The sequence below is a fragment of the Larimichthys crocea genome, chromosome XIX (genome assembly GCF_000972845.2).
Source record: "Larimichthys crocea isolate SSNF chromosome XIX, L_crocea_2.0, whole genome shotgun sequence".
NCBI classification, from domain to species: domain Eukaryota; kingdom Metazoa; phylum Chordata; class Actinopteri; family Sciaenidae; genus Larimichthys; species Larimichthys crocea.
Genome location: NC_040029.1, coordinates 4,229,809 through 4,254,623, shown reverse-complemented (window position 1 = coordinate 4,254,623; position 24,815 = coordinate 4,229,809). Strand labels below are relative to the sequence as shown.

The 24,815-nt window shown below is 43.1% G+C and overlaps 1 protein-coding gene across 3 annotated transcripts; it reads left to right on the top strand.

Annotated features, from left to right (window-relative positions):
- The first annotated feature begins 5,777 nt into the window (after positions 1 to 5,777).
- On the top strand, positions 5,778 to 22,214 carry slitrk6 (SLIT and NTRK-like family, member 6). 3 transcript variants are annotated; one of them, XM_019260197.2, is made up of 3 exons: positions 5,778 to 6,401; positions 15,091 to 15,501; positions 18,171 to 22,214. In XM_019260197.2, the coding sequence occupies exons 2-3, from the start codon at positions 15,472 to 15,474 to the stop codon at positions 20,718 to 20,720; spliced, it is 2,580 nt and encodes an 859-aa protein (XP_019115742.2). In that variant the 5' UTR covers positions 5,778 to 6,401; positions 15,091 to 15,471; the 3' UTR covers positions 20,721 to 22,214. The 3 variants fall into 3 exon arrangements, with proteins under 3 accessions (XP_019115742.2, XP_010735400.3, XP_019115738.2); XM_010737098.3 differs by lacking the exon at positions 15,091 to 15,501 and having other exon boundaries at positions 5,780 to 6,401; XM_019260193.2 differs by lacking the exons at positions 5,778 to 6,401; positions 15,091 to 15,501 and adding an exon at positions 8,725 to 8,890.
- The last annotated feature ends 2,601 nt before the right edge of the window (positions 22,215 to 24,815 follow it).

Below are 24,815 nucleotides of genomic sequence, written 5' to 3'. Positions count from 1 at the left end.
CCACCCAGTCTGTGCGCTTACAAGACCACCTTGTGCTTCGTCTTTATTATCATTCAAATTTCTACTGAGGGGTGCGATGCTTTACACCTTGCACAGCCAGGCCCATCTGAAAGTAAATAAACTCTTCAGGTTGTGGTTTCACCTGCAAGACAGAACTGAGACCTGAGATGCGAGTCTGCGCATCGAAACAGATTAAAATGATAACGAGGGCGAGCCGTGAGAACCAAAAAACACCCTGCAGTCAAAACATGCACGAGGAGGAAGGGAATCTTTGAAACCTCTTTTTTACCAAGGCAATGAAGATGGAGAGCGTGATTCATTACTTGAAGAATGTCGGACAAAAGGGCACTTGGCTTGATCACAAGAGCCCTTGGGAAGGGACAGGGTAATCAGGCCAGCTGAAGTAGCATTCGTGCTAACTACAAGGGCACTTGGGCCAACTTGGAGAAGCACCTGGCTTGACCAGAGGTTCGCTCTGGGGCACTTAATTGTCCCACTGGGGAGAGTGAATGTGTCCCATTAGGACAAAGATACTTCAGCTCTGACACAGTCGAACAGCGAATCATGGGTTTCTCTCTTGGTCTTCTATAACTGCTTATCTTCATCAGGGTCATGGAGGTTGGGGCTGATCCCAGCTCACATTGGACGAGATGCCGGGTACACCCTGGACAGGTCAGCAGTTCATCACAGGGCTGACACATAGAGAGATAAACAACCATTCACATTCACACCTACAGGCAATTTAGACTCATCACTTAACCCATTAACCTGTATGTCGACCTGGAGATAACCCATGAGACCCAGGAAGCCACAGAAAAGGCCCAGCTGGCCAGCTCACCATTGCACCACCACCAAGTTTAGGAATGAAATTTAAGGGGATAATCTCTTAAGGGGGATGTAGAGTTGTGTTTTGTACTACATGATTTCAGTACCAGTGAAGATTGTTGATAGTAAAGAAAATGTTTGCAAGCTGACAAAAGGCTCAGCGTTCGTCTCAGTAGCACGCATCAAGCAAATCCATTGCAAACACTCTCGACGCGATCAACATCATTGTCTCAGGAATGAAAGAACAAAGAGCACGTCGACTGAAGGTCACCCATCATTCAGGTAAACGTTCTCATTGTTGTTCTGAATCACAACGTGATTGAAAGACCAGTCACAATTACCGTGGGGGAACACGATATGATATGTCTCAGCGAACAATACATCCATCTGGTCTTGCAGCGGCACGATCAATGGGCGAAACCCGACGCTGAACTATAAATCAGAACATGCGTCAGAGATATGTATGGCGAGACGGTCCCTTTGCGTCAAGTAGAGCTTTATAAGCTCCACTGACCCACTGTGGGTGAGTCATTACAACCCCCGCCGTGCAGCTTAACTCTGGGATCTCCTCCAGAATTCAAGCTGAACAAAGTTTCCAAAGATACCAAATAGGATGAATTTAGGGGGCAGTCGCAGGATATATCTATTCGATTTAGGGCTGTCATGATATCAGGTTTTCACTACATGGCCAAAAGAATTGATGATCCTGATATTATTGCAATAAAATGTTCCCATTTTTCAGCAAATTCCACTAAACTGTAACACTGACTTGTTAAAATACCACTTTTAAAACTTTTAATATGGCTATTTTGAGCTCTGACAAAAGTGTTTGCTGACCCTAATCCCACACAGTGCCAGCCTGTGGACTTTACTTATGTGATCTTTTTTTTTTCATGATTGAGAGCTTGAGGTGAGCAGCGTAAAAGACCTGATGGGATTCTAAAGTTTAAGTTGGAAGGCCTATTTCTGATGGGTCTCCTTTTGACAGGAGAAGCGAGACTAAATTTACCCAGTCTGGGTCCTGGCAGAAGGTTTTTTTTTTTTTTATATAAAAATCCCTGATGCAGAGCATGTGAGACATCTCAGACTGCAGCACACAAATTGTGCAGCGTAGGACTGTGGGTGGGCTAGTTCCTTGGGCCAAGACGAAAACACACACACACACACACACACACACACACACACACACACACACACACACACACACAGATGCAAGAGCATCTTCTATTATTTGGACAAAGATTCTCACTGCAGATAAGCCAAAAGTTGCTCTGTCTTCCGAATGTCGTCACGCAGGAGCATTTTTTCTTTTTCTTTTCCTCCTTCTTTTTGGCTTCTTTGGGGTAGCGTGCTACTTCCGTGAAGATGACGGATCGTGACATCAAAAATAGGAGCAGAGAGGATATGACTCTGAAGAAGTTCCAGAATCTTTATGCCTTCAGGTCCCAAAGTAAACCAAGAACACATTTACAGCGGTTTCCTAAAATGCAGCAGAGATTATAACCTTGACAGAGAGAAAACAAACAGACAGCGGCGGAATACATCGGTGATAATTGCACAACTATTATGTGTTATTTTAGCGAGGGAAGGGTTTTTCAGAAGAGCCTTTAGAAAATAGAAAATATTCATCAGGAAGATGTGACTGGGAGCTCTTAAATTATGCATGCAAACAGTTTGTAACTTGGATACTAACAAAACCAGATACTCACTAAATAACAGCCTTGTTGCAAATTGAACAGGGTCCAAATAAAACATATAGCGCTTAACCGCACATTTTCAGCCCACGTTTCCGTCATGAGAATAGTCACATGGCGTCTTCCTATTTGTACTTGGCTAATGCCGCAATGCTCTTAAATATCTGCAGGCTCTCTCTCGCTCTCTCTCTCAGCTCAAATACTTATCTGGTGCTTTATCAGACAAGTGGGAGGCATGTACTTGTGTACACATACAAAAGCTGCTGTGTCCCTTTTTTGGAAATATAGGTAACCTCACGTGCATTACTGATCTTAGAAATCTCAGACGTGGGATTAGGATGGATGCAGCTACGCTTTTTTGTTGTTTTTATTAAGTGTATGAGCTTTTTTGAGTGTTCAGTAGACAATTTGTTAAACCCAGATGCATGCACTGCAGCTTAGAAGACTTGTCTTGGCATCTTTAGAGCCTACAAACTACTACAGCAGAGAAATCTTTTGAGATCCCCTTGGTTAAAAAAACAACAAACACAAATAGAATTAATTCAGCATTAGTTTTGACAGGATAACTATAACCACTGCACGGCTAATTGCTTTCAGTGTTGCTGCTTGAGTTGGTGCTGTGCAAACACTGCAAGATTATGTAACGTAGCAAAGTGACACATCCCAAAAACAGTCACAGTTCAGCACTACCTGAGAGACACTTATAGGATATTTACTTGCTTTAATAAATACCTCCAGCTTGAATAAACATACCTTAGCGGTCTTAAACAAAGTCAGACGTTGTGAATGCTACACGAGATTGTTGTTTGCCGCCGGGGGCCGTTATGCAACACAAAGTGTCTCTCTTATTTTGCCCACCCAAGCTCTGTTCACTGCCCTGCTATTGAGCTACAATGTCGACTGTGTGACACAAAGTGTGAGATGACATTTGGACTGTTGGATTTATTTTTTTTACAGCGTCAGCATCGAGCGAGTGCGAGTGAAAAGGGTAACATCAGAGTGCAACGGGTCAATATCTGCTTTTCTAATGAACGCTAAATGAAAACGACTTCCGGTTAACCCCACAATCAGGTCTGAGTTTAGGCCCCACCCACTCAGGACGCAGATCATTTCATTGGTCGAACACTTAGAGATAATGTACTCACTCATCCATAGTCTGCATCCATGTACGCCATCGAGGCTTTGTGTAAAAGCTCCGTGTCTTTCGATGCGCCATCTGCACACCGCCGGTGTTGATATTTTATTTGATTATGAACAAAAATCACCCTCGCTCTGTGATCAAACAACAGATCAATACAAAAGACAAATAATTGAACATTCTCTCCTTGTTGAGATGACGGCTACATCAATACACAGCCAGTCTGGTCCTAATGTCAGCCAGTCTATGAAAACAAATCCCAAACAACAGATCTGCATCTTTTATATTTTATTTATTAGTTAACGTGTGATAAAGCACCTGGACTACTTAGGAACAGCACATAAAGAACGTGCTGACAAAGGCCCTAATGGGTTTGTTGCTTTTATTTAAAGGGAAGCCACTATAGAAAGTTTTTAAAGCGATTGAACAGTTTATTTAGTTTTGAAAGGAGCGAGAAGAGTTATTTCAAAAGTGACTTTCAAAACCATTTCATATACACAGCTGTTAAAATATTATTCTGGCCATTATGCCCTGCTAAATATTGATTTCATTTCAACTAAATGCATGAACTTGCTTGCAAAATATACTTTTGGATGACCTCAGGTTGTAAAAATGAATTAGCAAGCATTATGTCAGCTAACAGAACTTTCATTTTGCAATAACTCCTCAGTATTTTTTTTTTTTCCAGGGCTAAGCTTCTCAAGTATTTTCAAGGTTGTCATTTTTCACTTTTGCTTCCTCGATCCTCCACAACCACATCTGCCGAGGAGATCTATCTGGGTTTTGGGTGATTGGTCAGGTCAAGCTTAGACTCGCACCCCTTCTATGATGTTCCAGATGGGAGTTCAGTTTCTGCTAATCCTGTGACAAACTCACTCGGCTTTAGGAAGCAGACGTCTGAAACTAGAGCGTGAGGGAGACGTTCCCGACCCATCTGAAAGTGATCAGCCAGTAAGCTGCAGAGAATTACCGTCAGGATGGTTTAGGAGATGAATCAGTGCAGTACTGTACTTTTTGATTTATCAAGTTTGGCTTTTTTTTAGTTCATCACACTGGAGCATGAGCTGGAATAACAATGACATTCGGCTCTTTTGCGCCGCTGTGAGGTCAGAGGTCAGACCGAGCTCCGACCCAGCTGGAACCAATCGCACTTCAGTGTCATGTTCAAGGACACGGAGCAGCTTGAACCCCAGTTCGCTGCATGACGGAAGGTGTGCAGCCTGCCACTGTGCTCATCTCCCACTAAGACTCAGCCACTGGACTTGAATCTGTTGTATTGTGCATTTTGTGAATAGTTTAATATTGACTGATTGGATTGTTGGATGGAACTGTACATGCCTTTATTATATGGTTTCATCCTTTAGGCTTGGTGCTGCAGCCAGGCTATTTAAAGCCCATCAATGCAAGTTTTTTTTTCTCCTTTGGTATTGTAAGAACCTCCAAGAGGAGGAGCTCTGTGTAACAGAGCTTCCCCAGCTGTATCGAAAAATCACCAGATTTAGACAAAGAAATACCGGAAGTTGAGCTACTTTCCCTTTTAAAATAAAATCTTTGCTTTTTTTTTTTTTTTTTTTTTAGTTGGAAATATTATAGGAAGGAAATAAAACTGTCACTACCTATTTTAAACTCTCTCAAGCTCCCTTATGAGTGTGGGTGTGAGGGGACATTGTGTGAAAGGGACATAAATGCTGTTCATACTCTGTTTAAAAATAAATAAATAAAAAATAAAAAACACATAACATACATCTGTATTGTATAGTTCAGCATTGTAATATATGTGAATATTAGTCTAGTTATATCTGTATCATGCACTCTGTTAACTTATTAATTGCACTTTATCTGCACACAATCTCTACATATTATGCCTTCGCGCTACTGTAAAAACTGCATTACCTGTATTATACCTATATTGCACTTCGATTTTGCACTTCTGATTAGATGCTAAACTGCATTTCGTTGCCTTGTATTTATACATGCGTAATGACAATAAAGTTGAATCTAATCTAATCTAATCTAATCTAAATCAGAGTCATTTTGGAGCTGGTGGCTGAGGCTTTTATTCTGAAAGGCTCCGCCGGAGCTTGTGTTGTGTACTGTGTCAAGCTTGACCGCCCCCCTTCTGTAGTCCACCTCTACAGCATGCAAATTACGGAGCAACTCCAATATATCGCAGATTGGTTAACGACACAGTGCGCGCGGCGCGGCGCGAGAGAAGGACGCGCTTTTCGTTCTTTTGAGTGGACTATAATAAAAAAAAAATTTGAAATTAATATCCTCATTTAAAAAGAGAGAGAGAGGGGAAAAAAAACACTTCGTAGCTCGAACCTGCAACTTAATCATAATTAATTGTGAGGAGGCTGTGGGAGGAGGAGGAGGAGGAGAGCTGTATACAGTACTCATCATCCCGGGACCGGAGTGAAAGCTCACCGCGAGCCTCCAGGAGCAACGGAATAATTAGTCGTGTGTGTGTGTGTGACAGCTTTATCAGACTCAAGAAAGACTGAGGAGCCGAGGGGACAAGTATTGGACTGGCTGTCCCTGTGAAGTTTCCTCTTTTTAAAAAACAAAAAAAAAAAGGAGTGCGGTGGACCGGAGAGGAAAAAAAGTCTTGTGGAGGTTAGACACCCCCCCCTCCCGCCTTCAATGCGTCGCTTCCCCGTGTCTACTGATGGACTGAGCACGGTGACATTTGGACCAGCACGTCCGCTGTGTTGTTTTTTTCTTCTCCCCATCAATTTTAGCCGGTAAGCCTTGTGACATTTCACTGTATATTTAACCTGAACATTGAACTGTGTTACTTTTTTTTTATTCTTCTTTTTTTCTGTGTGTGTTTTAGCCTAGCAGGTAGCAAAGGAATCCAGGTGTACATTAAGGGCAGGTTCAAACTAGCACGAGTACGCTTTTGAGCAGTACACCCCCTGTTTTTCTTTGGACACTCGTACTGTAAATACATACAGTATATAGGGTTGACGTGTGAACACGGATATTTTAAAGCAGAGACAATCTTAAAAATAATAAAATAATAATAATAAAAGTGCGTGGGCTTGACAGGAAGGTAACAGAAGAAGGGCTGCTGAGTTTTCCTGAGGGGGTCCTCCATTAGCTTGAGCACACCTGGCTGTTTGCCACACACGCAGTTACTGTATCCTACGGCACTGTGCGGACTTGGACTGGTGCTTTTTTTATTAATAATCCTTTTAAACTTTTTTGCCTCTAAGTGGCTCTACATTTATTTATTTTAAAAGCCCGATAAAACGCCTCCTATTTCGTCATTTAGCCACGGCTAAAGACAGTGATGGCGTATGAGTATTTTTTTCTAATTACTCTTTAGTGGTCGCAGGTGTGTTTTAATGGCCGAGGCTGCGTCACGACTTCTCACGCAGCTCAGCCAATCAGAGAGCAGCGTTATCCAGCTCCAGCAGGAGCACATTATGCCTGTCACAGTTAACCTAATTTGGACTCATTAAGCATTTGTACTGTACTGTTAAGCACAGTAGATCACAGTCAGGCTGGAATGCAGTCAAGATTCATCACTTTTGTCCTTGCATTTATTTATTTATATATATATATCATTTTTTTCCCCATGCCAGACTGAGGTTATAGTCCCACTTTGGTGCGAGTTAATGAAGTCAAAAGGTGTCTTTTTAATTAGCACAATTGTGAATTGCATAATTGAGATTGGATGCCAATTTTTTGCTTGGATGAACCGAATAGCTCGGCTATAAGCGCTCCATACAATGCATGTATGGTCTTAAGCTTAATGTGTCTGAATAATTTGAGATTAATTATTGATGTGGGCCAAAAAAATTTGCAGATTTGCATGCCTCTCTCTCTCTCTCTCTCTCTCTCTCTCTCTCTCTCTCTCTCTCTGCATGCTCCTGCCTTTCCTCCAGTAATGTATTGTTAACAAGAGGTCCGCATATGTGTGGATTTATGAAGACAGATCGCTCCCCCTCTTCTCCGGCTCAATATCAATAATCAACCAGCCGCGGGAAATCCATCCCTTATTGACCCCCCCCCCCACCCCCTCCCTATCGAGTGAATCGCTTGCGGTGAAGGAGGCACAGATGAGCGTTTTGAAAAAAAGGTGTTGTTGTAATGTGTGAAAATTGGTCCGACCAGTGCCAAGGTGTCTGCGGTTTTTAAAGAGTGTATCAGCTCAGGGGCAGAGCAGGGAAGGGGAGGCATTGTGAAACTTTATTAAAGTGCACTACTTTCAGACAGAGGAAGCCTGCAGATATATTGGAGAGCCAAGACATAGAGAAAGCAGGCAGCGCTAGCCCACAGAATATTGAATCAGTCAAACAAAAAAAAAAAAAAGAGAGAGAGGCTGGAACAAGGGGCAAGGGAGTTGAACTATCTCTTGCCTCTTGAGTGGGCGGATGTCATAATTATCATTTCTCCAGGATTGCGGTGGAGGGCCCGCGGGCGCCGGCGGAATCTCTGCAGATATGTGGGTGTAGCGGTGGTGTCGACCCTGTAGGGCAAGCCACATCACTTCCAATACAGAAGGAAAAAAAGGGACAAGTCCCACCGTAATTGGTGCCTCGGTACACTGCTCCGGGAAGTTGATAAGACGGTCAAGAAGCTCGTACGTGTACATAAACAGGGCTGGAGTGTTGTGGGGAGGGTGCGTGCACAGGCGCAGACACACATTGTGTGTTTTTAAAGCAATAGAGTGCAAAGGGGAGGGGGGGCTCTAATCTGTTCTCCCATGTCAGGCTGAAATGAAACAACCCCTAGCTGGACGCAACAAGTCTCACTATCTCCGTCTCATTCTCTGTTTCAGCCCCCGAGCAACAGCAGCCGGACTTTAAGTATTAGTGGATGCAAGGAAAGTCTTGGTTGGTGACCTCCAAGTGAATAGGGAGACAAAGGGGGGGGGCAAAAGATATATCTTCCGTGACCAAGCCGGGTCACTGATCGTGTTTTGTGTCGCAATAAGGTACAGCTCGTGTAAATTAGCAGCTTATGACTCATGAAAGCACTCCCATTTTTAAAACGCTTTCTGTGTCACTTCCAGACAAGGCATCCTCTATTATTAAAACTATCCCTTTCCCATTTGTGCTTAGTCACTCCTTGTTGTGTTGCTGTTGTCCAGGAGAGCTTTATCTCAACCACCTGCAAGAAAATAGCTCCGTTCTCTAAATGCTCAGCTTGGTGTATACCCCTCTGTCAGGAGATAGAGAAGCAGGAGGAAGCTTCAGGCCAGAGGATCTCTTATTGGAGTCTGGTGAGTCGATAAAGTCCTAGCTGGGCTCCAGACCTCTTAAAATCATTTCCAGCACAACGGATTCATGATTATTTCACAGTCGTGTTACTGATCAATGTTTTAAACTGGCATTTTTACAGAAATAACAATGCGCCGTGCAACAGGGGGCTGTTGTCTTCTCAGTGAGACATTCATGACAGGTGCTGAGTCTATCTATCTCTCTGAGTGTGTTATAAATATTGGAAAACCTGCTGTTTAGAAAGTAGCACATAGAAATATGATGGGCTGTGGTTAGCGTTCTGATGAAATGCTCAGTGAGCAGATTATTGAGGACAATAAACGCCCCGCTGCCTTTGTTTGAAACGCAACCCTCCCTTCCATTGCAGCAATGTCACGTGCGATTCTGCACACATTTCTAATGCCCAACGCGTGTGTTTGTGCACTGTTGTCTGTAAATGCATTCAGTCTTTAGTTTCTGTTATGATTCCAAGCATTTTTAAAATGGGAGCCTGGCAGCAGTCCACCCCAAACACAAACAAGGAATTACGGGAGATGTTTTTCTGATATGACTTTGAAGCTTTTGTTCCTCCAGCAGGTTTTAACAGGAGCTGGAGAATGCTGCCCCGCTCTCTTTAATTGCCCGCCGTGGCATTCCTACTTAATTGGTCTTGAAAGGTCTCGTTCAGTAGGACAGTGCAGGTCAGCTCAGAGTCTCTGTAGTCATCAGACACTCAATTAACTCAGCCAGTGTACCTGATCTTAAAAAAGAAAATCTGTAGGGGCAGAAAAACAAGATACCTTGAACTAAATCTGCATTAAAGTTTCTGCCTTAAGTGTACTTTAATAGACTTAGGCAGACTTTTATATAAAAATATTCCTGTTTTATCAGCCCAACTGGGTCATTTTTGAAGTTCCAGACCATCATGCAGGTTTATTTTATCTCCTACTTTTTGTGTTGTGGCAAACACCGTGTTATATAAAAGCAAATGAGGGTACCTATGATGAGCTGTGTATGGATTATACACTGATTTGCACGCAGGCTTGACATCTATCAATCTTTCCATCTTCCAACCAGTTTACCCTGTTGTGGGTTCAAGAGTGCAGCTATCTTCCAGTCCTGTGCGAAAATGTTTTCTACCCATCAACCCAGAAGATCCATCTCTGTCTGAGCTGTTTAAGTCTGTGTCTCTGCGTGGTACTGGCAGATCCAACAGGTCTTGTTATTTCCATTGGTGGTAGACTGGATTTCCTTCAGGCATGTGCATCAGTCAGATTGGAGTGCAGTTTTGTTCTGCCGGCTCTGCATCGTGATGCAACTTCCAACTGATCCCAGTGTGATAGAGGAATGAATTATGGACATGTCTATTGAATAAATAGCAAGAGGGCAGAGCTGAAAGTGAATTACAACGCACACAATCCAAACAGATGTAAAACTTGCCAGTGCACGTTTCCCAAACAGGAAGCGAAAAATGTCAAAAAAATCTTCCTCCCTGCTATGACTTTTCGTCACCAGAACAGAGGGGACTTTGGGTATGTTTTTGCTTGGTGAGCTAAAAGTTAATCCACAGAGCTTAAAGCTGAGGCACCACTGTTTTGTTTATTTATGGCAAGTTTTTTTTTTTTTCCAGTTCTTTTCACGAGCGTGTACATGCTCGACATAGTCACCCACACTGAAGTTTAACAATGTGCACCGAGTTGCCAAATGTGCAGAATCACTTGCAGTAAGTAGGACAGGGCAGGAGAATTCCACTGCAACCATCAGTGAAATGTAAAAACATATACCATGTGCAATTTTGGATTCAGCTGCCACAGATGACTACATCCACAAGCAGATGTGTTTTTAAAGTTAGAAGTCATAGTTTGTCCAATTAGCAAACTCAGCGGGGCTCTGCTGATGAACTGTAATCATACAGTATATTATAATTTACACCAATTATACGTCTGCCAATTAAAGACGGCACAGACACAAATACACGGCACTGTAATCTGACTGTAATAGTCTTACTTTAGGCTAGAAGTGTCCATGTTTTGCATCTTTAGTTGCATAAGAAGGTGATAATAAAATACACATTTGCACTTGCATTAACAGTAGTCATTTTTAAAACAAAGCGGCGTGCACGTTTTGTGGTCAACATGACCTTTACTCGGATTAGCCTCTTAGTCGTGTTGTGGCGACACTGCACAATGTTCTAGGTGGTGCCCTTTCTATTGTTTATCCTCTGTCAGCAGGTCCTTCACCTATAACGTGTGGCTCCTCTGAGACTGAAGTTTGAGTATCAGGCGGCAGATCTCCACCTATTTGTGGACTGAATCATAAGACCGTCATTACTGGTACCCTGTGGCCCTTTCTACTGAGGGTGGGTGCTCCTGTTTTTTTTAAAAGGGGCAATTCAGCTGAGAACAGATAAAGACGAAAGAGACTCAGGGCGATTATGTAGGACAGCCTAACTTAAAGTAGAATACCAGATTCTTGCTGAATATTTCTAAGCAACTCATAAACTCAACTGTATACACTGAATTATTAGTGCCAGGATCTTACTGTGCAACAATCAGGAGAAAAACTGTTTGTTTTTCTTGTGATGTGCCAATATTTCCAGACACAGCTGCCTCTACACTGGGTAGCCCATTCTAAATGAATTTATCTACAATTTAGCAGTCCTGCTGCACCCTGCTTGCCCGCTCCTAAATTAAATGCTACCCCCCTTTTTTTATTTTTTATAGGGACAATAAATTTACACGGAAAACGTACATCTGCTCAGTGCAGATGTCTTTTCCTTACAAAATGCACCTTGATACCACAATACACTGGTGTAATCTGCCTGCTCATTTCTGGAGAACTAATTACTGCACATTAGTTAAACAGACCATTTGAAATGCAAGCCTTCTAAATCGCGCTTGCCAGGGGAGCTGAGCCACCCCCCCCTCCCCTGCATGCAGTCTTTGTGCTGCTATTATTAGTTCTATCATGCATATGTTTGCTATCAGAAATGAAGGCCCACCAGCTGAGAACAGGAAGAGAGGAGAGCAATGCAGTGCACAAGGTAGGGACAGACTGAGAATGTGTTTATGTGAGTTAATGCTCACATACATGTATGTGCAGAGCAGTTCAGTGCATCACTCTCCGCCGCTTGTGTCTTTCCATATGATCAGCTGCCAGCTGTCTGAACTCCTGCACGGCACGAGAAGAGCGCACAGCTGATCTAGCTTTTTAACGGGCCACTGCTGATGTTTCTAAAGATGCAGCCCTTTTGTAACAGCCAGCAGAGCACGGGACATGATCCCCCCCCCACCCCCATCGCCACCGAGGCTGTGTGCATGCAACACTGCCAAGAGGATCTTTGTTTCTGCATGGTCCTTGGTGGTGAAGAACTGTGGGTTGCCACAGCTTAACTCCTCTCCAGGTGGAGCATTTAGGGTTTATTTTACCAGAACAAGTTTGGTCAAATTATTTGATGCTATACTGCAATTCCTTGAGCTGCAAATGGTGCTCAGTGTGTATTGATTTTTGTGGCTATCCCAAAAGAAAGCAGATGAATAGAAAAGCATAGGCCACCATTCTCTGCACGTTTCCTCTGACACCAAAGCTGTCATGTACCACGAGCCTGCCGCCATCATGAGAGCACGAGTTCCTTGGCGTCTGCATTGAGGCATAGTTTGGCATTTAGCTGAGTTTGTTTCCCACACAAGTTCCACTAATGAGTCTAAGAATAATACACAGTCAAAGAACAATTTATATCCACCGACACTGCGCTTGATCCATGTTATGGAGTTCAGATTACATTTACATTTAGCTCTTAGATGATACACCAGTATATTAAACACTATTTATATGATTGTGACAGGGCACCTCAGACTTCAGTGAATTAAAATCTACTCCCTCAGCCTCCTAGTTGTCAAGACCCATAAATCACCATGACTGCAGGTAGCCTAGCAATGAGGAGGGCTGAGGTCATAAAACGCTAAGAACTGAGGTGGCTGCGGAGCCTTTTAAAACAAGTTAAAACCGAGAAAATTCTCTCCACAAGGTATCCATTGGATATGTTTTTTAAAAGCACAAATATAAAGTGACTTTTATCGGTCGTGACGGAGTTAGAAGAAAGGCTCTTTCTCTCGGGTGTCAGTAGGGATAACAGGCCTTTCATACTTGTACATCACATTGCCTCAAACTACAGGGAAAGGAATTAGGCGTCTGCCTTATGGGCTATTTGTGGCTCCAGCAGCCTGACAGTGACGAGGAACGAACATGACGTCAGATATGTTCATATTATCTAAAAATAATGTCCTAAACTGCCAAACGGATAATGTACACACGACTAGAGAGAGCTCAAACCCATGTCCATGTTGTGTCATCACATACGGTGTCTGCAGACTGTGGCAGATGTACAGAAGACAAAGATGAGTGGCACTGCAGCATTCTGACCATCTCGGTTGAAGAGTGCAAAATCGGTGGAAAGCTCGTGCTCCCTGCTCCTCAGTAAAGATTACATGCTCAGTTCGGCTCCAGATGTATAGGGAAGCTTCGTCAAAGTCAAGCAGTGTCTGACTGTTGGATTGAGAGGTTACAATAAGCACGATATGTGTATCCATTTCAACATAATTGTGATTTTTTTTTTTTTTTTTTTTTTTTTTTTTTGTGAGAATTTCAATGCTGTGACTTGGCCTCATTAAGAAACGGAGCTACATGCTTTGCCAAAGCTTTTTTTTGTGTTCGCGTAGACCTCTGGTGCCAGTTAGTCTAATGTCTCAAGCCTGTTAGTGTCAGTTGGTTGTACTCTGGTAGACAGCCAAGTATGAAAATAAAGTGGATGAGTTGAGGTTAGTAATGTACACTGAATGAAAATATCTGAATTCTTTTGTCTTTGAGTAAAAGACTTACTCGATGCACTCAAATGGTTTCCTTCTTTCATTTTGTCCGCAAATGAGCTACTTTGCCAAGATAATCAATTTGTCTAACAGGTGTGGCGTATCAAGACGCTGATTAAACAGCGGTTATTACACAGGTGTGCCTCGGACTGGTCATAACAAAAGGGCAGTCTAAAAGGTGCCGTCTTATCACGCGAACACAATGCCACAGATGTCGTTTTTGAGGGAGTGTGCAGTCTGCACGAGGCGGAATATTCATTTCACCTCCATAAGTAGTCTATCGATGGCAATTTCGATGCACCGAGATCCTCGGGCCCATTGTTATGTCATTCATCCACCTCACACTGCAGCGGGATAACACACAGCCCCCACATTGCATGGATCTATACAGAATCCCTGGAAGCTGAAAACTTCCCACTTCCTGCATGTACTGCACACTCAGCAGACATGTCACCCACCCAGATGTGTCACACTGCATGAGGTAAATGGTGGTCACACCAGACACTCACTGGATTTCTGGTCCACAAACCCCCCCCTTCGTTAAGCTTGGGAGTATCTGCGACTAGAGCAAGGTGAAATCCACAGCTCGGGGATTTTCAAGATAAATGATAGAATTTTATTTTTTTATTGTGACCAGTCCTAGGCACACCTGTGCAATAATCACGTTCAGTCAGCTCCTTGATGTGCCACGCCTGTCAGCTTGATGGATTATCCTGGCAGAGAAGCGCTCACTAACACCGATTTTAATCAATTTGTGCCCCAAATTTGGGTGCACAGAAAAACTGTGTGAAAACAAAGGTGTGTCCACGAGCTCTGCTCTGCTGTAGCCGAGCCTAACCTCTGACCTTCCTGTGAAGAAGGTGAAAGAGAACTCCCTTGCGGGAACTATAAGGTCCAACAGTCCAACTTCACACACATCATTGTGAGTGATCTGTGTGGCGATACTCAGCTGCTCATTCTGTTGCCTGTTGAGTCATCATCTTTAGCATTGAGTAACAGTATATTATGAGCGAATATGAATAAATCTTGTCAACATGAAAAGACAGCAGTTTGTCAGAGCAGCGTTCTGCACCGCTGCGGTATCTGCGTGCCATATGAACATGTGTCACAAGAAAGGCACGACTTTCTCCACTGTGACATGATACTATACTCACGAGGGCGCGCTGTACTTCCGTGACATTATGGAGCACTTCACTGCACTAGAACAATACACTTCATAGTTGGCCCAAATGAAGTGTGAACATGCTATTTTTGGGCCTGTAAGTGGCCGACGCCTATTGTGTATGTTACAGCTCCTGTAGAAAAAGCTCAATGTGTGATAAATATTCTATCGACATATTTTTCTCTCTCCTTCTCAGCTCTGTATTTATCATCTCATTTGCTGTCGGACGATGAGATGGCTTCACGCACATGCATGAGGGGAGATCTCACAGGGCTTCAGCAGATCTCTAATTGAATTGTGTGAGCTGCAGGAGATGCACGGCGGAAGACTGGCACCGGACGAGTGTTTCATCAGCTCGTGCCCGTCACACTCAGTCCCATGCAACATTGATTACCTGAGAAATGGATCAGTAGTCTGTTTTTGAAATACAGGCGAGCTGCGCACACGGCTAATGCATTTCCATATCTGCCCGCAGCAGCGTTATCATGCAGCGAGCGATAACATCTGTCAATAGCCTGTTTCATTTTGCATTGTCTTGCGAGCCACCAGGGTCACGGAGGTGAGTGCCTCCGGTACCATGACCACCACCAGACTCCTGAACAAGCAGGTACTGATAAGTAAGCAAAAGGAAATGGCCAAAGATATTCTCGGCTTCTGTGTTTTGGAGCTATTTTCTCAACCTTATCACCGTCCAAACAATACATATTTAATAGGTTTGACGAATTAGATTTCAGTTTCGCATTATATTTGACCATATTATCTTCCAATGATAAACACTGGTAATTGGAGCCTGTAGACAATCCTATTTTCTCCCTATCATTGGTTCAAGATGATTATTTGTTAGCTCGTGTTGGCTTTACAAATGTGGCAGATTTTGTGCACACCTTTATCATTTTTGTAAATACTATACATGTAGATGGATGAACATGACCTAAAGTGCAGGAGAAAAATGCTAGACGTCTGTATCGTATGAAGCAAACACCTAATTACATTGAAGGCTTCCTTTCAGTGAAGCTGTAAAATGAGCATCAATAACACCTTCAGCTTTGTAAGATAGAAGATGACATCAAAGGTCTCCTTCTGAAATGTAAAATAGCTACCTGAAGATCTCTGCTCGCCATTAGAGAAATACCTTTTACACTGCGTGCACAATTACTGTTTTTTACTTTGAAAGGATGTTGCAATGGTACGTCTCTCATTTGTTCGCGTATTACTATGCAGGCTGACTCAGAGCACTGCATGTCCCTGGAGGCGAGGACATGCAACTAATTATTCTGGTGTATTCTGTCTGATGTTGCGGTGATTCCCTGTAGAAATTAGTAAAGGGGATTATTAATGTATTTAGTTGGTGAACTTTTATTTCACACTGTTAGCAGATTGTTGGTCGTGATATTTATAGATGTATTTATTTGTTTTAGTCTGGTGGGTTTGTTAGATTTCAGCATTGCCCGGGTTGGAGCGAGCAGTGCGAGTCTCGATCCTGTAGTGGCTGAAAAGTTTAGCGTGACCTTGAGGTATGTGCCTGAATACATCAAAGATGTCGGAGATAGTGTTGACTCAGTGTTCATCAATAATTTTGACTTCACCCAACAGCACAAAAAATGTTTTGAGACACAAATAGGCAGAAAGGGTGAAGGAGAAAGACGTTGCAGGAGTCCAGCTCTTGTCTCTGGACCTCAGAGATTTGTTGAGGGATTTGAGTCTCCTTGCACGCTGTCCTCATTGTATACAGGGTCGGTTAGACCAACCCTACCTCATAATATATAGCAGTAAATAGGATAGATGTACATTCTATATGTGTGCACTCTATTCAGACCACATTTCATGACGCACTACCTGCACAGGCACTTGCAAACACCCCCTGAAAATGTGCCCGACGTCTCATCAACTTTCAATAGGGAGGAACTATTTTCTGGTCAAAAGAGGGTCGAGTGCCATTTATAGAAGGATCATGAGTCAGAGGGTTCAGCTCCGCACAAACACTCTTCTCAACGAGCAGTATCGGCTGAACTTGCCTAGTCTTGTTATAACGAAGCTTTCCAGATGCTAATCGGATCTGTGAACAGGAACAGCTGTGTCTTCCTGTCATCTTCCCATGTCTCTTTGAAGAATTCTGTTAGTTAACAGCGGATATTTAGTTATCCATAATCACGGGAAGATGTGTATACTCCACCACCCCCCTAGACAGTGATCTCGCCTTTGATCCATTGTGATTTTAGTCAAATTAATATAATGGGTTGAGATGTGGCGCTGAGGCGCTCATCATTAAAATCACATTTCGGCATTTCCCTGGTCATTCAACATAAATCCTGCTCACAGCTCCTCATAAGAGCTCGGCCGAGCTGGGTTTCAGCGGACAGTGCTGCTGCAGATGCTTTAGTTCACTGCACAGAACAGTGGAATAACACAATCACATTAGCAGCATATGAAATCAGATTGATTGAACATAGGTTCGGTTTATGATTAGCTCCCTTCAAGTCCAGCCGAGTGAGAGTTAATTGATCGAACCGCGAAGACACGGCCATTCATTTTCAGCGCTTTGTCTTGCATTGCACTAAAATAACTTCTGCATTTGCATGACTCACACCGAGTAAGTCTTTGTTCAGATGAGTCTGCATAGAAAAATCAGTCAAATGAGAAAGTCCGTTCTTTAAATGGACCATCATTCCATTGTGAGTCACTGCGGAGAGACGCTGTCTTTCTGCCATTGCTCACCCTGTGAAATGTATGTACTCATTGGTAAAATGCAGTGTCCTGTTAGACACTGTGGATTCTGATGTGGATTCCCATTAGCTGCTACACTCGGTTTAACTCCACCCAGGACAACATTGCTAACTAGTTTTAAGGCCACATGGGGATAAATTCAGAAAGAGACAATAATAGTGATAACTTTATGAAGGAACATTTAAAAACAGTATTAATATTACTGAATTAAAGGAGCGTAGAATAGTGGGCACTGCCTTTTCTTGTTATATATAATTAATGCATTTATACTACATAAAGACAATAGTGAGTGTGACCTCCCCTCATGCATATGATGCCCCCATAAATGTAATTTTACGCTATTACACTTTACGCCCACAACAAAGTTCATGCAACACATGAAACTTGTATAACATGAGCATCGCTGGGATTTAATATCATTTAACAGAATCTAGAATTTCAGAACAGTACATTTAATTTGTGTCAAATTTTGCATGATTTATCAAACAACATACACTTAATGTTCTTTTTTTTCCCCCTCCCCACCCCCTTTCTGCCCATGTTTCTTCACAGATATCTCAGACCGAAATGCTGCCCTGTATCATTTTCATCGCCTTGTTTCTCGCTGTGGCCCGATCCCAAGAAATCCATCCCTCACAGACATCATCCTCTATTAGTGAGTCTTGTGACTCCTTGTGCTCCTGTGAGGTAAAGGATGGCATCCTTCATCTTAACTGCGAGGAGAGAAACATCAGCAAAATCTCCCAAATCAAAGTCCCGTCAGGGGTGCCCTTCCACCTGAACCTTTACAAAAATGACTTGGTCGAGCTCCGCGCCGAGGAAATGGAAGGGCTTAAGAGTGCCCTTTCGCTGCACATTGGGGGTAATAGCATACAAGAGCTGGAACCAGGGGTCTTCAGCACTCTTGGCTCACTGAAAAAACTCCACATAAATAGCAATTTCCTCGTAACTCTAAAGGAGGATACTTTTCAAGGCCTGGTGAATTTGGAGTTTCTCCAAGCTGACACAAATTTCATTCGGGTCATCGAGCCGGGGGCCTTCAACAAACTGATCCGCCTCAAGGTCCTCATCCTCAATGATAATTCCATCGAGTTTTTACCCAACAACATTTTCCGGTTCGTGCCCCTGACCCACCTGGACTTGCGTGGCAACAAACTCCAGACGCTGCCTTACGTTGGGTTTTTGGAGCACATAGGGCGAATAATGGAACTTCTTCTGGAAGACAACGACTGGATCTGTGACTGTGATATTTTACATTTAAAGATCTGGATGGAGAACATGAGGGCACAGTCGGCAATCGGGGATGTGGTCTGCACCACACCGCATCACCTTAAAGGGACTATTCTAGCTAAAGTCAAGCGGGATGTTCTGTGCCCGTCCCACGCAGATATTAACCTGGAGGAGCCATCAAAGTCGCTGGATATGGTTGTTACTCCCTCATCCAAAGTGTCTCAGATTCCTAAGTTGGTCAACGCCAAAGATGACGCCAAGGTACCGACACCATCTCAGATTCCCTTCAGTTCTTGTGTGGAGCACTGTTCTTGTCACAATCACCCTGTGGCTGGCTTTTTGATGCATTGTCAGGACAGAGGAATTCAAAAGGTGTCAGATATCGGAATACTTCAGCAAAGCCCCACTAAACTGGTCATGACGGGAAATATGATTCAGAAACTCTTGAAGTATGATTTTGTCACGTACGATACTTTAGAATTGCTCAACTTGGCGAACAACCGAATCGATTACATCGATAATGAAACTTTCCTCAGCTTGAGCAGTTTGAAAAAACTTTACCTGAACGGCAACAGAATTGAGAAACTCTTCTCCACAATGTTCGTTGGACTCCACAACCTTGAATACCTGTATCTGGAATACAACCTCATCAAAGAGATTGCCCCAGGCACATTTAATCCCCTGCCAAACCTGAAGCTGTTGTCATTAAATAACAACCTGCTCAGCTCCCTCCCAGCGCAGATATTCCGCAACGTGCCCCTCACCAAATTGAACCTGAGGAAAAATCTACTTATGCACCTGCCAGTGAGCAACGTGCTTGATCAACTTGACTCACTGGAGCAGATTTATTTAGAGGACAACCCCTGGGACTGCAGCTGTGACTTGCTCAGTCTCAAACAATGGGTGGAGAAGCTCAGAAAGGACACAGTGGTGGGCTCCATTTTGTGTCATACCCCGAACAAAGTGATGAGCGCTGAGTTAAGGAGCCTCCGGCATGAGATGCTGTGCTCCGGTCTTGGGACCTACTACCCCATGTCCCCAGGTGGGGAAGAGAGCGTGACTGCTACGCTGGGGCCCGACCAAGGCGACAAGGGTTTGTTCAGCTCGCTCACGGACACCGTCCCCCTCTCTGTGCTCATCTTAAGCCTTCTTATGTTTGTGCTCATGATCATATTCTGCTCAGCCGGTTTGGTGGTGTTTGTGGTGCACCGGCGGCGGCGAAAGGCAAAGAAAAAAGCAGCGGAGGAGCAGCCGAGAGAAAACACCAGCAGCAGTCCCATTCACTTACATTACAGCATGTATGGGCAGAAAACCACACACCACACTCTGACACAAAGAACGGGGTCCTCCACCCTGTACGAGGAGAGATCACACAGCCCCATCGTGCAGATCTGTCGCAACCCCACCTACTGCTCCCAGCACAAGGAGCACGACGATTTGGATTACAGCCTCGACGAGCCCGGCACCAAGCATCACCTCTGCCGGAGTATCATGGAGAAGGAGAACACATCGCCGCTCACGGGCAACCCCAGCTTAAAGTTCAGACCCATGACCGGAGAGTGCCCCACAGAGTTTGTCACACTCGGAAACCCCAACTCCTTGTACAGGAATATTCTGGAGAGGGAGAAGGAGCTGCAGCAGCTCGGAATAACAGAGTACCTTAGGAAAAACATGCCCCAGCTTCAGCCTGCTGTAGACATGCAGGTCCCTGGGCACCAGGAGGAGTTAAAGCTTATGGAGACAATTATGTACTCACGACCACGCAAGGTCATGCTTGAGCAAACTAAGAATGAGTACTTTGAACTTAAGGCTAACTTGCATACTGAGCCGGACTACTTGGAGGTTCTGGAGCATCAAACTGCATTTAACTGAGCTGAAACAGAAAAAAAAACAACAACAACAACTATATAGTATATTATGTTTTAAACCAAGTGCCTTGTCCTGTTTGCCCTCTTGTACTTTCCACAGTGTGAAATATATATCATGGGCACATCACTTTAAGTTTAATTGTAGCACAGAATGTAACTGGTTTATTTTTTGTTACCTTTTTATCTGTTGACAGCCATGTTATGTAGCTGGTGAAAGGTGTAGTATATTTGGCCAAATGTAACTTAAAGGAAGGTATCGCAGGTTTGAAAAAAACATGTTTTGAAATCCACTCAATCAGCTTTTTTTATGATTGATTAAATTTCCACGGCGCGCCCGCCGCCAAATGAATTGATCGGCACAGCGCACCCATCTCGCTCCACCCCCACGTCTGACACCCTGATAGGATAAAGCAGATGTTTGGAGGAAGTGAGTGAATTTCAATCACCACTTGACCCAGAATTTCTGTTTAATCAGTCTATCCTGACTCTGGGTATGACCTGATTACACCCTCTGTCAACATAAGCCAGCTGGAATGCAGTAACCAGAATGCTCATCGTGCCGTAGAGTTAGCAAAATGCCAACTGTACATTGAAAAGCAGTAATAGGGAGTGTGGTTCCACTGCTATTTTTCTGTCGTGTCCTTTGATCGATCCAGAACACTGCACAGCTGCAGTCATAGGACCTTTTATTTATTTTTATACAAACTGCTGATATTCACAGAAAAGGATGTTTTCTTCTTCTCTCAATCAGAAAGTACAGCACTTAGAGTACAGTATATTATTACACAACTGTAATCTTGTATAAATGCATTGCACTAATCAAATGCCATAAGATGGTGCATGACAATCAACAGAGTCCTGCTGAAACTTTTTGTTTGTTCCTTTTTATTTTTGTTGTTTGTTTTTTTTTTCTGCCAGGAAAAAAATGAGCCACAAATGCGTATGATCCTTCATGAGTGTGTGTGTGTGTGTGTGTGTGTGTGTGTGTGTTTGTGCAAGCGCGTGCGAGATTGTGTTTTCACGTCACTAATTTATGTCTGACGATATTCAAACAGCATTAAGGAGCGCCGCTCCTTTCCTCGTGCTGACATTGGCTGATTCAGAACTGTTTTTTTGGGTTTTTTTCTGAATTGTTTTTGAGGCGCATTAACCTGTTAGCACACGGACCACGTCACCAACGAGCCGACAGCGAAGCCGCAGCCAACTTTTCTCGGCTTTTATTAAAAGCAATGGACTGACATTGCAAAGTGGACGCTGTCAGGATTGACGCTCCTGTCACACTCTTGGAAAACTCATTCAACTTTGAAACAGTTCACGTAAGCACACACTCTGTAGCTTTTCTACTTAACTAGATTTAATTATTTATTCTGTATATTTTGTATATACCTATGTTCCATTATATCTTTGTTTTTTTTTGTGTGCCTTCAGTGCTGTACAGAATATAAACAGAAGTTGTAACTGATAAACAGGAAATAAAGAGTTGCAATATTACAAAAAATCTGTATATCTTCTACTGTACATGTATGTGGACTCCTCTAGCCTCTGCAGTGCACCATCTGTGACACCCCGAGCTGCATCTACACCCTAAAACACTGACATTCTCACTCGATGTGTTATCAGTCCTCCGCAGTGCGTGTGTATATGTGCATGCATGTACTTGTGTAAACACCATTTGGCTGTTTTCCTGCTGTGTGAATAATTTAACCCCCCACGATGGCTCAAACCTAGTTCTTAATCACACAACAATGGCTGCAGGGTTTTCCACCAACCGTGCTTTTTCTGCATGACTTTTCATTTTCTCCCCCTCTCTCTGGGGAAAAAAACGACGGACCCTCTCTAATTCCTCCATTTTCTATCATAATTGATGTATCTGACGCTCCTTTGCAAGAACCACACGCTCACACAAACACAGATACAACTCCGACATGAATAAATAAATGCTTATGGATTTGTATGCAGACGCGCATCATTTAAGGTATGCAAACCCGCACAGGCAAACAAAACGACACACGCACACATGCACAGCGGGGAAGACGAATCATCCTCCGCAGCTTGATCCTATGAGACTCATAAGCAATATGCTCCTGTAAAGGTGAGACATTAGCCAAGTGTGTGCTTGTGTTCAGAGAGATTCTTTACTTCAGGGGCTGAGTTCAAATAAATTAAATCACTTATGAAATAAAGCTTGGCAAGCAAGGCGCCCATATAGCAACTAAATTAGACTATTGATGCATGTATTAAGATAAATAAACTCACAAATATATATATAGTTTGTCATAAAATCTGTGAAACCTTGAAAGTTTGGATGACTTTGTTACCTGGGTATATTCTCTTCAATAACCCCAACGAGCTGGTGACGTGATGACTTTTTGATGCACTTTGCTGCATAGATTTGCACAATAATGATGAAAAATGGCAGTGCATTATTGCTAAGTACCTCTTGTTGGGTATGAGCTCTGGAACCTTCGCTCTAATGACTATGGATGGTCACGTTTAGAGGCAAGCGCAGATCACGTGCGATGCAATTACGTGGAAGCAATTGCACTAATCGTAGCGCTCATAACGACGCTGAAAGGTGTAAAGGTAACAAACGGTTAAAGATATAAATAAAACGCTGTTGTTTACACATGCACACGCTCAAAGCGCATAGTCAAACACGCTCACAGACCTGAATCCAAACAGTACACCAGTAACCAACTGTGACTATTTACAATTCATTTTGAACACTGCCTGTGTTTGTTTTCCGTCGGAGCCAGACACGAATCATGTCTTGTGACCTGAAATGTCATTACACGGGCTTGTGCAGTAAGGTGTCTTCACACACGAGCAGAGCAAATGCACAATTATTATTTTTTTTTACTATATTCTCCAAATAACACTGCAGATTATTGCAATAATAGTGTCTGTGTTGCCTCCCTTCATCCAGGCGATAAAGTGGACTTACTGGAGTGTCCACTATCTCATTTGTACTGCAGATGATGTATTAGCTTTATTAGTCTGGAAAATCTATATCATCTCTGTTATTTTATTAGATGGTCTATGTGTTACACACACCCCCCTCACCCCACCACAAGTCATTAATATTCATATCTGAGGGCGCCACAACAAAACATCTCTTCTGGGCAAAATTATCGATTCCTCTTCTCGCATCCGAGACTTTCACCGGGTTCTTTGTAGCAAACTGCAGTCAATTAATGCCTCGCAGATTACATTATTCAGGCTGCGCCTCTCTCTTCGCCTTTAATTCCTCCTGACATTTAATGGAACAGTGAGTGGCAGAAATACAGAACAGTCACGCTGTTGGGTATAAATACTGGAGGACAAAAGGGGGATTCAGTACAAGCGAGGGGTGAAAGTATGTACAGCGTTGTGTTAAGTTGAAATTAGCCAGTGTTCCTCAGGGGTGGAGCAAGTGTTTAGAATGTCCTTCAGCAAAAGATACAATATCACAATGCAAGTATTCATAAAATTCAAAGATTCATCTATATTAATGTGTCATCATTTAGAAGCCGACGTAAAATCATTGCCCGCAAACGAATTAGTGTCTGTAACAGTTGGGAGAAATGTAGTTCAGTCTTTACCCCTGAAAATGGAGTAGAAAACACTGGAAATGCTCGATTTAGTAAATGTAGGTCTAAAACCGAAAAGTGGGTTACTTGAAAAGGTTAGAGGAAGAAGCTCACAGGGACTCGCAGGACACATTTAAGAAAATAAATAAATAAAAATGGTTGAAATTGAAGCAAGAAGAGGGTGAGATGTTCTGACTTTAACACGAATCAAGCCCCAGAAATACTGATCCTACATTTCCCACAATGCAATTAAAGCTGATATGTCACCAAGGTTATATATACATACATATGCATACACATACTATATTCACAGACTGAATAGAACTACTTTGAGAGGGATAAACTGGATTTAATTGAACTGTTATTGGTAAATACTTGATGATATATTTTTTAATATACTTAATACAATTTACACTGGGCCCATGAGCCTTCAGCCATCAGATATTTATGACCGTGTGCTCAGGGGCCCCTCCTGGGTGCGATGATTCAGTTTCTGAAAAGCCTCTTTGATTGACTGCTCTGTTTTATAC